The sequence below is a fragment of the Arachis hypogaea genome, chromosome 9 (genome assembly GCF_003086295.3).
Source record: "Arachis hypogaea cultivar Tifrunner chromosome 9, arahy.Tifrunner.gnm2.J5K5, whole genome shotgun sequence".
Taxonomy (NCBI): domain Eukaryota; kingdom Viridiplantae; phylum Streptophyta; class Magnoliopsida; order Fabales; family Fabaceae; genus Arachis; species Arachis hypogaea.
This window is the reverse complement of record NC_092044.1, coordinates 114375821-114393911: the sequence shown is the minus strand read 5'-3', so window position 1 is coordinate 114393911 and position 18091 is coordinate 114375821. Positions and strand designations below refer to the sequence as shown.

The following is an 18091-nucleotide window of genomic DNA, read 5'->3' as shown; positions in this document are numbered from 1 at the left end:
ACTCTATCTAAATTAATTAATATAAATTATAAATAATAATTTTTTTATTTAGATCTATGTTTTGATTGTTACTATTATATTTTTTTACTCTTAGTAGCTATGATTTATATAATAAATTACTTCATTTTTTGTAGAATTTTAAAAATACATTAATTTCATACTAATAATATATTTACTTTTTAAACATCCAGGTACTTAAAATAATAGTAGAATTGATCCAAATTCAAGTAATAGATAAAATGGTAATAACATTAGTGGGTATGAATTATCATTTCTTAAAAGATTTGATTCATAATTAGTAAACTTTCAATTATTTCTAATATAATATGTTACATATATCTATAATACATCGTATTATGATTAATAATTATTCATTTAAAAAATTTACACTATTAATTTAATATTTGAATTTTTTTTATTATGGTACTATTTTAATGTACTCTAGATTTTTGTCATGTATTTATAATTTTGATGAAAATTATTTTTTAAAAAAATATTATTTTTATTTCTTAATTTTTTTTGGTTCAGACAATATTAAATTATTTATATTAAAAGATTTAGATAATTTAAAAAATCACGAAAAATTTTGTTAACCTAACACCTTTAAATAAAAATAAAGATAAATATTTATGACATTTAAGTATAATTTATCTTTTAAAAATAATTAACATGTATTTTATTTTGTATTTATCTTTTTTGATAAAAAAATTATACCCATTAATTTTTTAACTATTATCTTTCAATAGGATAGATATATGTTTATCGTGTACTTTTATAATTTAATATTTTAAATATTTTTAATCTTTTAGTGATTTTATTTAAAAAAAATAATGATAAATAAAGTTAGGACAATATTAAAATGATAAAAAAATAAAGAGTGAATAATATATTAAAAAAATAAATAAAATTATTTTTATAAAAATAATAGAAAAGCAGCTGAATAGGCACTACTGCTAGTAGCAATAATATCACTGACATTTTTTTATATATTAAGAGCAAATCAGATTATTTATTGTTTAACATATTATTAATATAAATTTATTTACTTTTAATTAGAAAATTTAAAATTATTATAACAAATAAATTCTATAACCGCTATTTTTTTATCATGCCAAACTTTTTTCATTTGTATATATCAGACATATCGAATAATAAATAAAATAGAAGCAAATAAACTGATTTGTAAAATTTGTATTAAAATGTGCATAAATTGACAAGTACTTGAATAAAAATGATAGAATTTAAATAACAGAAGAAAAAACATAGAATTAAAAATGACCGAAAAAAAAGGAGCCTTTTAATACTTAAATGGACTTGTGATTCTTATTTCTGTGTGTCAATGCGTGTGACTAATTGATATAATATTAGGAGTTAAATTTTAAAGTAGTCTCTAAATTTGCACTCGAGTCTCAAAGTAATCCCTGAAATTAATAATTACCTAAATTTATCCTCGAAGTTATACTCCGGAACTCATAGTAGTCCTTGAGGCATTTTTCGTTCATCGAAATCTTGAAACGACATCGTTTTGAACAAAAAAAAGAAAAAACGTAGCGTAAAACCTCCAATTCAAAAAAAAAATTAAAAAAGAAAGAAGAAGCATAGCGTAGGACCCACATCCCCTCCCCCCACATTCCCGATCTGTTCCCTTCTCCTTCCCCATCCCCATCCCCATCCCAACCCTTTTTCCTCCCCCAAACTTCCCCTTCCCCTTTCCTTTCTCCATCTCCAACCCGTCCCCTTTCCCTCCCTCAACCCTTCCCCTTCCACTTTTGCTTTCCCAACCTGACGCCCTTTTCCTTTCTCTTCTTCCTCTGTTTTTTCAACTTGAGGTCCTTCCCCTTTTTCTTCTCCTTTCTAATCTGATGTCCTCCCCCTCCCCAATCATACTCTCACACGCACAAGAGCTCTTCTCAACCTTCGCTGCCGTCATTTCTTGCCGGCCTCCGTTTCAGTGCTGCACCGCTCATCCCCACCCCAACCTAATCTCTCACACTCAAACACAGTAGAGGCAAAGGAACACAACCTCAACCTTCTCTATCATTGTTGCACCGCTTGCCAGCCTTCGTCTTGTTGCCGCGCTGTTTGTCAGCCTCTATCTCTGCTCGGTCTCCCTCTTCTCTGCTCTGGCACGGTTCTCTCTCTTAGCCATGGTGATTTTTTTATTTTTTTAGTTATTCAATCATTATTTTTTAATGTTCTGGGTGATTGTTGCTGCTGATTCTGTTTTAATATAATAACAATGGTTAATTTTAGTTGTTTTCTATTCTGTAATTATTACTGGTTTTTTTTATTGTTGCAATTTTTTATGCTTGTTGCTATTTAGGTTTATTGATGCTTGCTATTTAATTTGACTGATATTTTTTTATTAATGTTGATTTTTTTTTGGTGATATTCTATGTTGTTGATTTTTATTTTTGTGATCTGTTGAAGAAGAAGAAGAAGAACATAGTTAAAGAAGAAGAAAAACAAAGTGTTGAAGAAAAAGAAGAAAGGTATTGTTGTTTTTTTTAAATATAAAATGATGACATTTTTCTACGCTTCTTTTTTCTTTTGCTTTTTTTTTGTTCAAAACGACGTCATTTCAAGGTTCCGATGAATGGAAAATGCTTCAAAGACTACTATGAGTCCCGGAGTGCAACTTCGAGGATAAATTGGGTAATTATTAACTTCAAGGACTACTTTGAGGCTCGAGTGCAACTTCAGAGACTACTTTGAGACTTAACTCATAATATTGGACTTCAAGTAAACTTGCACTTCAAGTAGTCTTAGACCTCAAGCAATCTTAGACTTCAAGTAGTCTTGGATCTCAAACAAATTTGGACCCCAAGTAATCTTGAACTTCAAATAAACTTGGGCACCTAACATATGGTAACTTGACCATCAAGTCTAACCCATTCTTATTTTTTTCGACCATGGTGTACTTCATGCATATATGATTTTCGACTTTAACTGTTGATTTCTTTTCGACCTCAACCATTTGTGTCAAATTTTTGGCACAGCAAAATGTCCTTTGAAATTTTAGATGGCTTCAATTTTGATGAAGAAGCATTAAAAACTTTGAAATCACCTCTTAACTCAATCCAAAGTAGTCGAATTGATATCTACCTTCTATATCAATATTTACAAGTGCATCTTTTATCTTGACTATTTGACTACTACTTTTCTTTTTCTCTTTTGCAATGTGTCTAAAGCACATAGTCATATTTGTTTTCGATTTTCTTTGTTGAGTCAGAAATTCTAACAAATCTTCACCAGCCTTAGGATATATAGGTCTTACATTGAGCATGTTGGTGTCAAACTGCATTTCTTGTTTCTCCATCGTATTGACAACAAACCCTTCAAATTCAATAAAGTTTGAGGTCAACTCGAAAAGATTTTTGCCAACCTTCATATATAGTGTCTTGTTAGAAATCTTAACATGCTTTTAATAATTTCCTTATTTGGAAATACCTTTTTATCGACAAAGTTAAAAGATTGACAGATAAAATGTGACTTGTCTTTTGCTTCGATTGCAAGCACGTCATTTTCGACCTTCAACTCAGAATACATTACACAACCAACAAAAGCTACTATTTATTTTTCAAAAAAGTTCTCATCTTCTTGTTCTTTTTCTTTTTGTAACATTTCGATTTGTCGAACACTTCTACCAATTGAATAGGGTCAATAAATTATTGGTTAACTAGCTTTCTTCTAATTTAGAAGTCAAGCCCATTAATCAATATCTTGAATATTTCAGACTCTGAGATCAAATTATAGAGCTTATTTCTCATATTTTTTAATCAAATAAGATAGTCTTCCATTGTCTTTGCATTGGTTTTTTTATTGAAAACAAATTAGAGAGTGTAACTTTTCGTTCTCCTATGAAAAATTGATTATGAAAACTCTTCTCCAACTGTTGCCATGAATGGATTGACTTGGGCTATAACTTTGAAACCAAGTGAAAGCATTCGCAGTTAAAGAAGAAGAAAAGTGTCTTATTTTAAGTTACTCATTACTAGCTAGAACTTCAATTTTGACTGTGTAGCGAGCCACATGCTCAACAATCGACTCACCACTTCCTCCTGGAAATTTAGTGAGTAATTTTGGGTTTTGACTTCTCTAAAAAGTTCTACTTACAACACATGATCAGGAAAAGAAGATATAGAATATGGGTGGTATGTCAACTTTACGTTGAAACTTACCCTATTTAGCATATGTTCGACAGGTTGTGTAATATTTTGCTCATCACATTGTGCAATGCCACATTGGGCAAACTGATTTTGTCGAGCATCATTAGGGTTTTGCCCCCTGTTAACTATCATAGATGACTGACGACCTTCCAAGTGAGGTTGATGACCTCCTAGTGGATTTGGTGCCTTATAATTACCTTGCGCTGTCCCAATCAATTCATTCATCTGTCTCGCTACTTGTTCAAACTTAGCATTACTAATTTCAATTAAAATGTTTAAGACATTTGTCATTTGCTGAATCAATATGTTGACCAAATCATGATGATTTTTTGCTATTTGCCCTCTAAAAATTGCTAAGGAATCTACATTGATTTTACTCGACCTTTCTGAGACTAATAGGCCTTTATGCATTTATTTAAGTGTCAAATGCGTAACAGGGGGTCGAACAAGGTACCTGAATTTATGTTGATGATTGAATCAACAAATCATTTTGAGTTGATGTTGCCCCTACATATGGTTGCGTCGATGTTGACAGAATGCCTTGTTGAGATAGTTGTGATATCATGGGTCCCGATATCATTGGTCCTAAATAGGTAGGATTGACTATCATATATTGATATAAGTACGGGTTGTATCCTTGTACAAAACTTTGTGGATTTATTCCAAATATTTGGTTCGACCGAACATTTGTATATATCCCAGGAATAAGTGGATTAGCAGAAAAATGGCGAATATTGAGGTAACCTATACATAGGTCAAGTGGTCGGATTTACTTCGACTACACTAGGAAAAGCCACTGAAGTCACATTTATGTTGTTCATATGCATAGTCGAACTTCTAGTAAAAGTCATAGGCACTTGTGTCGATTCAGTGACTTGTGGTTGTGGATATAATACTATTTCTTTAAAGTCGTAGTCTGACCCTTCTGTTGAAGAGGACAACTGAGATGACATAAAAATAGATGTGTTTGGACCGCTATAAGGTATAAATTTACCATTTCACAAACACATGCAAAACAACCACTTTAGGCCGCCAATTTTACTTAAAGTCGTACTGGGCGTGCCAATTTGTTTCATCTAATTTTTCTTTTTTCGATCTCGATAGGAGGTGTCGACCAAGCTTGTAGGGGTGTAAGTTACCGAACCGGACCAAAAAAACTGCAAAATCGAACCAAAATTTACAACAACCGTATAAAAACAAAAAATCAGTTTTTTGTCGAATTAAACCAATCGGTTCGGTTTGGTTTTTGGTTGACTTGGTAGGAACCGAACCGAACCAAGGAAGATGTTCCATAATGGTTCCTTTTACCAGTTTACTCTTAGTTTAACCTAGTAATAAAAGCCTAAATCTGAAATCCCTAACTCTCTTTCCCTTTCACTCGCGCAATCACCCTCACCCAGACATCCACTCACCCACAGGTCATTTCCATTTTCCATTCCTCCTCCTCCACGCGGCCATGCTTGAGAGAATGAGAGCTTGAGAGAGCCACAGAGCCAGAGAGCGTCGTTCACCATCAAGGAATTCGTCCATCGTCGTTTGAAGTCGTTGCAAGTCGTCCATTCATCCCCGTCGCAGAGTCACAGGCGTATCAAAGAGCTGGAGAGTGCCATCGTCTAGCCTGCAACGCCGTCCAGTTCACGCCCTCGTGCAGTCTGTGCCGTCATCAAGTCCGCGCCGTCGCAACAAACTCTAAGCCGTCACAACAAACCCTAAGCGGAGCAGCACTTTAGTCGTCGAGCAGCACTCCAGTCGCCGAGCCCTCTCCTGCAAAAAGCAACTGAACAATGTCTTCTTCGGATGTTAGAATTTGATTTTTAAATTTTTATAGTTGATTAAAGGCATATATATTAGTTAAATTCACAAATCAGTATATTGCTCAACCATTTTGCAAAGAATAATCCAGTTTTTTAATTTCACAAAAATTGACAAACGCTCTTTATAGTTTGTACATTGAAAGTGTCTCTTACATTTTCAAAATAAATCAACTTTAAAGTAATTAACCAATTTAATTTGTTATCAACTTATCAATTTGTTATCAACTTGTCAATTGTCATAGTTTATAAAATTTAATTTGTTATCAACTTATCTTAATTAGAAAGATGAGTTTGACTAAAATTATTGTCCCTGATTGTTGTTGCTGGTCTGTTCTTAATTAAGAAGAAGAGTTTGACTAAAATTTTTGTCTCTGATTATTGTTACTGGTCTATGCTTAATTAGAAAGATGAGTTTGACTAAAATTATTGTCCCTGATTGTTGTTACTGGTCTGTGCTTAATTAGGAAGACGAGTTTGACTAAAATTATTGTCTCTGATTGTTGTTGTTGGTCTGTGCTTAATTAGGAAGATGAGTTTGAATATAATTGTTCAATAAAATTGCTGTATTTTATTGTTGAATATAATTGTTGATTATTATGTTTATATAATTGTTGATTATTCAATAGGATGAGTTTGAATATAACTGTTGATTGTTATGTTTATATGCAGGCAACAAGCAATGAATAGCCCAATGAACCAACGCCTGAAAATGTTGAGTCTATGGTACTTTCTTCAACGGACAGCGGTGTGCTTACCAAACCCCTACCTCATCCTAGATCAAAGAAGAGAAAGATTGATTCAACTAATGTGAGTGCAACTCCGGGAGAAACTCCTACAAATCTAACTCCAAGCACTGTGAAAACTGATGAAGAGGATGACAAGGATGATCCCAATAAAGGTAACAAAAAACCTTCTCGACCTAGGTCTTGGACTTGGAAACACTTTACAAAGGATCCTAAGTCTAAGCCATCACATTCTAGGGCTAAATGTAATTGGTGTGGTGCATCATATGCATGTGACTCTCATAAAAATGGTACAACTAATATGCAATATCATTTGTTGAACCAATGTAAAAAAATTTTCTAGGGGCTAGGTGACCCTAGTCAAACAATCCTTACCTTTCAACAAAAAAAAAAAGACAGGGATGGGGTATTTATTGCAGTTACTTTTGATGCTGAAATGTGTAAAAAATCCCTTGTTAGAATGATAATTGTTGATGAGCTACCGTTCAAGTTTGTTGAAGGAGAGGGATTCAGATTCTATATGAGTATTGTGCAACCTAGATTTCCACTTCCTGAAAGGATTACTGTTGCTAAAGATTGTTGGAATCTTTATATTAGTGAGAAGAATAGGTTGAAAACTGTGTTCAAACAATAAAATTAATCTGTTTGTTTAACTACTGATTGTTGGACTTCTGTGCAAAATTTGAATTATATGTGTCTCATTGCTCATTACATTGATTATGATTGGAAATTGCAAAAGAGGATTATCAATTTTTGTCTTATTAAAAACTATAAAGGAGAAACAATTGGTAGAAAAATTGAGAGATGTCTTTTGGGATGGAGATATATAGAGTGTTCATAATTACGGTTAATAATGCTAGTTCTAATGATACTACAATATCTTATCTAAGAACTATAATGGATGATTGAAATTTACATCCTTTGAAAGGAGAATATTTGCATGTTAGCTGTTGGTGCACATATTCTTAATCTTGTTGTTAATGATGGATTAAAAGAGATGCATGAATCTATTAGCAAAATAAGAAATGCAATTAGATATGTGCGTGCTTCACCTAGTCGCATGAATAGGTTCAAAAATTTTATTAAGGAAGCTAGGATACAAAACAAGTGTACTGTTCAACTTGATGTTCTCACTAGATGGAACTTTACATACACTATACTTGAAAGTGGTTTGAAGTTTCAAAAGGCGTTCAAGAGGTTAGGGGGAGAGAGATATAGAATATGTTCTAATGCAAGGTGGTATTACAAGGAATCTTGATTGGGACAACGCAAAACCCTTTATGGAATTCTTGAAAAATTTTCATGATGTTATAAAGAGTGTGTCTGGTAGTTTACTGTGACTTTTTCTCAATATTTTCATGAGTTTTGTAAGATCTTGTGAGTGTTCAAGATTTCTTGTGGTAGTTGAGATCCATTACTTGGGAGTATGACTGAGAGGATGAAGCTTAAGTATGATAAGTACTGGGATAACATAAAAAATATCAATATGATGATTTTTGTTGCTGTGGTTCATGATCATAGATACAAGTTGAAGTTTGTGAACTTTAGCTTTGAAAAGGTTTATGATAAAGAAGATGCTGATTTTTTGGGTGCAAAAGTGAAAGAGACCTTCTCCAAGATGTTTGAGTGCTATGTGAATGCAAATAATGGAGGCAGAATTTATACTTTAGCAACAACAGATGGTGCATTAGATATGGGAGTACTTGATGGCGACATGGCTGGTGATTTTTTTAAGGAGGTGCATTTTCATGAGATCATCAACAAGAATAAGGTGGATTTGTATTTGATGGATGGTTTAGAGAAGTCTCGTGATCAAAAAACTTTTAACATATTGAATTGGTGGAAGGTGAATTCCAACAAGTATCCTATCTTATCCCAAATAGCTAGAGATGTCTTAGCAATGCCAGTCTCGACTGTTGCTTCAGAATCGGCTTTTAGCACTGGTGGATGAGTGCTTAACAACTATAAGAGTTCTTTAACTCCAAAGACAGTTGAGGCATTGATTTGCACACAAAATTAGCTTCGTGCTTCTCCAATAAGCACTGATTTTGAGAAACTTATTGAGAAGTTTGAGAAATTTGAATTAGGGATGCAAAATAGAAATTTAAAGTTCCTTTCATAGCTTATGTTTATAATTTATAATCTATATTGATTTTTTTTGTTTTATTTTTGTAAAAATTGCACCAACCGGAGAAAATGATGATGAATCTGGTGTGGATTCAGATTAACATGGTGACTATTTTGGATTTTATTTAGTTTTAAAGTGTATTTATTTTTCTTGTTTGTTAGATATTTCTAATTGTCTTTGTTTTTATGTTTAATTGTTGGGACAAATTGAAATGGTATTAAATTTGGATGTGATGTACTCTTGTTATTTTAGTTTATTGGTTGTTTTAAACTTCATTTTATGCCCATTTAAATTCTGTTTGTTAGTTTTAAAAAAATAAAAAAACCGACCGAACCAAACCGCTATTGGTTCAGTTCGGTTGTGTCACAAACAGCAAACCGAATGGTTGGTGTTATCAGAGAACTAAACAGGTAGATCGGTTGGTTTTTGGTCCAAAACCGCTAACCAAATCGAACCGATTACACATTTACACCCCTATAAGCTTGTATCAAGATCTCAATTCGAGGAGCAGATACGACTCCTTTTTGTGGGTTGCTCTTAAGATTTAGAGATCATACCCAATAAAAGTATAAAAACAAAAATAATTATAAAAGGTAGAAGTAAGAAAGAACAAGTGCAAAAAATAAAGAAATGAAAATTACAAGACTTATATTAAGATGTGCAGAAATTGACAAGTGCTTGAATGAAAATGACAGAATTTAAATAACAGAAAAGAAAAACACAGAAATAAAAATGACTGAAATAAAAATGGAGTCTCCCAATACTTACATGGACTCGTAACTCTTGTTTCCGGCATTAGTGTGACTAGAAATTTTTAGAGTGAGTGAGTGTGTGAATGAATAAAAGCTCTCGTAGCTTATTGAAATTACTAATCATATTTATAGAGAAAAAAATTCTAAACTAATTGACATAACCTTAGACTTCAAGTAAACTTGCACTTCAAATAGTTTTGGACCTCAAACAAATTTGGACCCCAAGTAATCTTGAACTTTAAGTGAACATGCACAGCTAAGATAAGATAACTTGACCATCAAGTCTAACCTCTTATGTTCTTCAACCATGGTGTGTTTCATGCATATATGATCTTCGATTTTAATCATTGAATTCTTTTTTACATCGACCATTTATTCTAAATTTTTGGCACAATAAGAATGAAAATGAGTTTCTTTTGGCCCGAAATTTTTCTTCCGTCTCTATTCCCGTGTAGTAAAATGTTTGTTGCCTCTATTATATTTTTAGCACATATTTTCATTTATTTTTCATCACATAAAAAGCGGATGTTTATTGGTAACTTGATATCCGTAGATGTTAAACTTGATTTTTTTAAAAAAAATCTAATACAATCACAATAAAATCTAATATAATTTAACCAAATCTATCAAATTAAGCATCATTCAAATGCAAATTTAGTATAACCAATATACACAAAATCTTCAACAAATAAATCAAAATAAAATAAAATACAATATTTTAACAAAACAATAATAACAATTATTTATTATTATTGGTAGAAAGAATTAAAATTACTTACACAATTTATATATATAAAAGAGCATTTAACTAAATTTTTCTTTGCAAAAATTTTTCTATTTATTCACAAAGATGGATTTCCATCTTTATAGAAATTTTACGGGTCTCTCTTAATCTTCCTGTTGCGGGTAATTCATACGGGTGCAAATTTTTTTGACATCCCTAATGTTATTATATATTTATTTTTATTTTTATTTTTAATTTAAAATTAAAAATATTAATAAAATAAAAACTAATCTAAATCTGCCAAAATAAATGACACAAAAAGTATATATATTTTTTTATTAAAAAAAATCACCTTGATTAGAGTATTTAACTATCATTTAAAAAAAATATTTTTTTTATAAAAGTAAAAGTAATAATATATCATAACATTGTAATTTTTAATATATTTTAAAATTGTAAAAAATACATAAATCAAAGAGTTCGATTTCTATACATCTAACAAATCAGACGGTCAGATCTTTACTTTTCTAATTAAACGATTCTACATTTGAAAATAACACTTCAATATGTCACATTTTAAAAAAAATATCATTACCACTTCCATATCAAAAACAAAAAATGAAAAATAAACCCCTCAAGAAACCACCTTTTTTGGCGGAGGACCAAACCTCCTTTGAAACCGAACATTATTCAGATTGGGTATTACCGTATTACGTCATTGCGTCGGCCGTCATCTTCTTTTATCGCCCCCTGGATTGACTCATCAGCTAACACAACCGAGTAAGGATTAAAGGAGCAAGGACAAACATTACGTAAACAGGAAAAATATTCTATATTCTTATTATATTTTGGTGGTGAAATGAAAGCTCTCTAGTCTCCACAATCGAATTCAAAGCAGCACAAAGTTTAGATTAAGTCAATTTTTATTTAGAAGGGAGAAAATTCCACGTCGGCCGGCAGTTAAAAATGGTAACAAATTGAGAGCATCAAAGTTCAAACCTCACCTCAGTTTCTCACACTACTCACGTCACATCACACAGCAGGAACGTGAGAGAGTATGCGTTCCGCGTTCGTAACAGATTTGCCTCGAATCTCGATTTTTCAACTTGCACACTTCTTTCATCACTATTGTTACTATCTTTAGCTTAGCTTCTTCCATTTTCATTCGTTTTCATTTCCATGCACTCTTAGAACTCTAACTCCTCTCTCTTTCTCTCTCTCTCTCTCTCTCTCTCTCTCCACCGAACGCGATGATGACGTCAGCTACGACATCTTCATTCTCGCCGGAGACTGTTTCCAACGGCAACGACGCGCCTCTTCGCTGTCGGTGATTCCGCCGCCGAAATGTGGCCGGAGGCTAAAGTCCTCCACCTCCGGCGAGCACTCGCCGTTGCGCTCCTCTTCGCCACTGTTTCTCTCTCATGCTTGGTTCTCATCAGAGATGTCGAATCCTACCATTTCTTCTCCTCTTATCCTCTGTCTAGTTTTCCGAGCATTTTTCCGTCGGCGTCCACGGATCCCGTGGCGGTAAGTTCCTTTAAGTTTCCTGCTTCGTGTTCTCTCTTGTGTTACTCACGGTTTCTATGTTCTCTTGCATTTACAGCGTTTGTAATCTTTTATTGCGTTGTTTGCCTTATTTAAAGCAATGTGAACTTTAATTTCTACTGTGGACGTATTTGAAAATTGGAAGTGCGTAGTTTCGCTGTGCTGGCTCGTGTTTGTTGATATGCCTATGCGCATTGAGCTTCCTCAATTCGAACTGATTTAAATTCAATTTTATCTGTACTTGACTTGAGAATTTTCATCAAATATTCTGGACATTGTGTTTTTTAAATTGTATTTTACCTTGAAATATAGAATGAGACGGCGTTGATTTGCGAAAATTTATCCTGAGTAGCTTGTATTGTTTTCGACTAAATGTGTTATTAAAGAATCAGTACTTGTTATATTTGCAAGTTCTTTAGCAATCTGAGTGAGGAATTTTGAAAGCAGAAATAATGAAGTACAGCAGCAATCGGATAAATAATTTTGTTCGATTGGATATTTGCGAAAGTATTAGGGAAAAAATGTTTTAGGAATGTTCAATGTTGGAGAATTAGATACTGTACTTGTATAGAAATATCTGTATGTTGAAAGCGGAAAAAAAAAAGGAAAAGAAAATAAACGAAAGAAAGAAGCTCTGCATGTTGAATAGCAGGATGTTTAGTAGTCTAAGGAAGTAAATTGATATTCTGGTTCACCAAGTTTGCCTTGAGCTGGTAAGTTCTGCACGTATTCCTCATGCAATGTTTATATTATTTATACTGGAAAATTGAAGAAAAATTGTCGCCATTAACATAATCTAGAAACATTATATGTTGATTGGTGGTTTAATGATATTAAATTCTAGTTGCCTTTAATTTGTTGATTCGTTGATAATGGTGAATTTTCGGTGAGTGTAGCAAAAATGTGGATACATTGCTCTCTGCTAGCAGTGTCGGTGTTTTTACGTTTTTTTATACCTTTGTATTGCGATCAAAGAGAGTCCTACCATGAAAATGTTAAACTGAATCTCCTATTGGAGTACTAATTTAGTTTCATTAGTACTTATGGTTGTTTATTTATGCCAACTTTTCCATGGAACGGTAACCGTGTTCTTCATTAATTTTGAATTGATTCTTCTGCAGACAAAGAATGAATATCCACTTGGAAAGATCCTCAATGATGCGGCAATGAAGGACAAAACGGTTATCTTGACCACGTTAAATGAAGCATGGGCAGCTCCAAATTCACTCGTTGATCTTTTCCTTGAGAGCTTTAAAATAGGAGACCGTACCCGTAGGCTTTTAAACCATTTGGTTATCATTGCATTGGATCAAAAGGCGTTTGCACGCTGTCAAGCTATACACTCCCATTGCTTTTCTCTTGATACCGAAGCTGACTTTCATGAAGAAGCATTCTTTATGACTCCTAAATACCTGAAGATGATGTGGAGAAGGATCGATTTTCTCCGCTCTGTTCTTGAAATGGGGTACAATTTTGTGTTCACGGTAAGTTTTATATCCTATCACTAACATCTTCACGCTCAAGATTGCTTGGCTTAAATCCTAACAGACGTAAAAATTTTCCCGGAGTTGTGATGCTCATCAATTTTGCAGTTGGTTTTCTTCAAAAGACAACAACTAATGCTCAATGGGGAGGTTTCTTTGTTACATGAATGATGTAATCTGGAATGGTTATTTATTAGTTGAATTTGGAACCCTGTTATGAGTTAGGTTGGCATTTTTTCAAGTAAATAATATATTGATTGCAGAAATACAAATGCATATTGTTGTATTGATCTTTTAGGCTAGGTACAAGTATGCTGCAATTTTCTCTATTTGGTTTGATAGGGAATTATAACATTTTAAAATGGTGGTTATGCACAAACTAGGAGTTCATTTTTTCCATGTAAATCATCTTGCAGCAGTACTCTTCCTCAGTTACTAATGATATGAAGAATTTTAGAATGGCAATTTCCCTTTTCCCACCTTCTAATTTTTTTGCAGCTCCAGACATCACAGTTAAAGATGCAACAAATATTTATGTTTTCTGAAACTATATACCTGCATCTAACTTTATTGAATCAATAATATTATTAGATGTAACAATAATATTATACTTTATCAAAAGTCCTTTGAGTTTACCAAATTAGAACCCAACTGATAGAAGAAAGTATATCAGTACATAGTTTTCTGCAACAAAGTGCATTCATGGTTTTTAGTATGTTATATCTTCCTGCCTTCTAATTTTTTCTCAATTCATGACATGACAGAAAAGATCCAGTATGTATTTGATGTTTTCTAAACCTATGTATATACATTTCTAAGGTGTCTAAATTAGATGCTTGTGTTCCTCTTACAGGACGTTGATGTCATGTGGTTTAGAGACCCTTTCCCAAGGTTTCACCTTGATGCAGACTTCCAGGTAGCGTGTGATCATTTCACAGGTACCTTCGATGATGTACAGAACAGACCCAATGGAGGGTTCAACTTTGTAAGGTCCAATAATAGGTCAATAGAGTTTTACAAATTCTGGTACTCGTCACGGACAACCTATCCTGGATACCATGACCAAGATGTCCTCAATTTCATCAAAGTTCACCCATTCATTTCTGATATCGGACTAAAGATGAAATTCTTAGATACAACTAATTTTGGTGGCCTTTGTGAACCAAGTAGGGATCTAAATCAAGTTTGTACAATGCACGCAAATTGTTGCATTGGTATGGAAAACAAGCTTTACGATCTCAGAATTATGCTTCAGGATTGGAAACATTATTTGTCTTTGCCTCCAAGTTTGAAGAGATTGTCTGTTGTTTCCTGGAGGGCTCCTCAGAAATGCAGGTTGGCCGTATACTCAAGCCTTTCTATTCATAACCTTACCTTGTTTTCAGCTTACTATTCTGGAACTAGTCTTTGTCTCTTTTCCTTTCTTTAATGTGCTCTTACTGGTGTAAAATTTCTTCTCAGCATTGAAGCTATCTTCAAACTCAATGGTACACCAGAGAAGAATGTTCAAGGTTGAAGTGCATCAGTTCGATTGCATGCGTTACATTTCTCACGTGTACAGGTGGAAGTTCAGAGTTCTCAAGGATTAAAGGTTAGATATAGGTATGAGTAGGAAAAATCAGTTTTGCTAGAACTCTTTAAGTGAAGTATCACTCCAACTAAAAGCATATAGGCAATATGAAAGTTGCAACATGTTGTTCAATTCATTGATTGGACGTGTTTCCAGGTGGGAAATTTCTGTGCTTAACGCAATCTTGTGCACGTGTTTAACTAGTTTCCCCTATCTCCGAGAAACCCAAGCGACCTCTAATTCTCAAACTACTTTCTTCTTTTTAAATCAAGTGTCTTTTTTACTTTTGGAAAAATCACACTTATTTTGAGAAATTGGAAATGAGAAAGTCTAGTCTAGGGGGCCATATTAGAGTTGGAGAAGATGATGTCGGTTACAGATTCCCGTGTTTTCCCCCTTCCCTCCGTTTTCTTCTCCCATCTGCCTTGAACCTTTTCCCCTGCTTCCGTTCCTTTGCTTTGTAACTCTAGTTACTACTTACTAATCTTGCTGTTAATGATCCAGTCAATCGTTTAGGCCAAATTGAATTGGCCTTTAAACCCTGGCGCTCCTGGAGGGATAATATTTATCAGGAAACCAACTAAAAATGTGTTTCGAAGAAAAGATATCGGGACTGACTGACTAGGTTTTTGTTAGACAGGGTTGGAAAGGAGGTTGAGATCGAGACACATTGGGATACAGATATTGAGAGACAGTTTTTTTTATTGTTTGTGGTAAAATGTACAGATTTGAGTTATGTTTTATTATCATATTTATTTTAAGATAAATATAAAAATTAAAATGTAGATTTAGAATTTAAAAAATTAAATAAAAATATTTTTAAAAAAATTATTTGAAACTAAAATTTTAATTTTAATTTTGATCACCAAATACAATATTCAGTCTTAATTCTCTAATCTTAATTTTAGTCTCAAGGAAACATGTACATCTTTAAGGCTGTTTAGAAATTAAACTTTCTTTTAGCTCTCGTTTACATTATTTAGGATCTATTTATTTATTTTGATAAAGGTTCTAATTTTTGTTAGAATTTTGGTGATAAGTGTCTTTAGAAAAAATATAAAGGTTCTGTTTTTATATATCTAATTTGAAACTTCAAACTTTTATTTTTTCTACAAAAATTTTATATATTAATCTTCTTAACAATTGCACCAAGAGCAACATGCAGGTTTTCACAAAGGTGTTTTAACGATAAAACTTTTCATTAGAAAAAGATAAGAGTTAGTGCATTAGCTATCATAAAGAGCTTAATACTTTTGTTTTGTCAATAAAAAAAAATGTTAACATAGACATAAAAAGATGTTCATTATATTATCTGCATTCGTTAGTAAACTTTTGTTTTGTAGCTATTTTAAAAAATGTTAAATACTATGATTCCAGTGCTTTTGTTAAACTATTTGCTACTTTAATAACCTTATTCAGGTTATTTGGAATGACCAAAAAAAAAAAAGAGATAAATTTGAATTTAATTTCGATCCTTAATTAAATTCAATTGTGGTATATTAGTATATTTGATTTAAGTTCTTTTGTTCGAAATAAACCAATAAGTATAAAACTAAATTTAATCACACTCTTCTAAGAATTATGTATAAAAGTTAATTGAATTCCTTATGTATAACTATATATGTTTTCTTCATTGAAGCAACAAAGTTCAAAACTAGACTCAGATATCAAAATTATTATTAGTAATTTTTTTATTTTTTTAATAAATACATAACATATACATTAAAAATGTAAATTTTGTAGTTTTTATATATAATTTTTCTTAATTAATAACATGTGTTAGTTAAACCCTAAAATTAAATCCACTAAAACCTCAAGATTTGGAGTTTTTAAGGTTTATTAATATGTTTTTAGTCCTGAATGATTTAATTGTTTTATCCATGTTAAAATTACATAAAAAGAATTTAGTAGGGGGGGTGTGGGGTTTTCTTTTTTGTTAAATTTTGAAAAAAGAATAAGAGGGATAATTTTGAAAATTTGTATAATTTTTAAAGGTTTGGATAAAATTTTCAATTGAAATTCTTCTTTTACAGCTACAAAATTATTTTTATTTTTTTGGATAAATGATGGATACAAAGTTATTTTTATTTTTTTATTTTTTGAGATCATTTTATCAATATTCTAAATATTTATAGATAAAAATGATAGTATATTCTTTGAAATGCCTTTCGAATTGTTTTTTCCCATAATTAGAAGTGAGTATCCTATTAAGGTTTGCATTGTCAATTCGTCATGGTCTTTTGGTACAATAAATCCCGTAGTAGTAGTTAATATGCGGGACTTTCAATTAGGTTTTGGCATTTATGATTCAAATGTCAGACAACTTTATTATTGCATTAAAGGTAAACTAGATTCATCTTAATTTTCGTTCGAGAAAAGTATTGTTTTTGTCTCTAACATTTGAGATAAATTTTAAAGTTATCTCTAATGTTTGAATCATTTTATTTAAGTTCTTAAAGTTTAAAATTGACTTAATATTGTCCTACCATTAGAAATCTGTTAATAGAATTGACGGCAAGATAAAATTAAGACGATTTTGAAACGTTAGGGACTTAAATAAGACGAAAACATTGGGACGAAAATGATACATAAAAATAAATTTTAATTTTATCCTTCACTGATATCAATCTTTTATGGTACATAGTTATTCAATTATTTTTAATCACATTTTAGTAAATTACACTTAATCACATTATTTTGATTCTAAATAAATTTATTTTTTTATAATTTTACTCTTAAATATTTTTACTCATCATGAAATGTTTGTAAAATGACTAGAATCATATTACTTTATTGTATATTTATCATTTTTTTCTTACAAGTTTATGTACTAGTCATCCTACAAATATTTTATGATGAGTAAAAACTTTTAAGAATAAAATTATAAAAAAATAAATTTATTTAGAATAAAATTAATGTGATTAAGTGTAATTTACTTAGATGTGATTAAAAAATAATTGAATAACTATGTGCAGTAAAAAAATGATATTATTGAAGAATAAAATTTAAATTTATTTCTATGTATCGTTTTTGTCCCCAACGTATTCGTCCTATTTAAGTCCCTAACGTTTCAAAATCGTCTCAATTTTATCTCGCCGTCAATTCCGTTAACATATTCCTAATGGTAGGACAACATTGAGTAAATTTTAAAACTTTAGAAAT

At 31.8% G+C, this 18091-nt stretch overlaps 1 protein-coding gene across 1 annotated transcript; it reads left to right on the top strand.

Moving 5' to 3' along the window:
* The first annotated feature begins 11059 nt into the window (after nt 1-11059).
* On the top strand, nt 11060-15714 carry LOC112712168 (uncharacterized protein At4g15970). Its single transcript, XM_025764981.3, has 5 exons — nt 11060-11460; nt 11594-11857; nt 12997-13359; nt 14213-14694; nt 14821-15714. The coding sequence occupies exons 2-5, from the start codon at nt 11675-11677 to the stop codon at nt 14873-14875; spliced, it is 1083 nt and encodes a 360-aa protein (XP_025620766.1). The 5' UTR covers nt 11060-11460; nt 11594-11674; the 3' UTR covers nt 14876-15714.
* Nucleotides 15715-18091: the final 2377 nt, after the last annotated feature.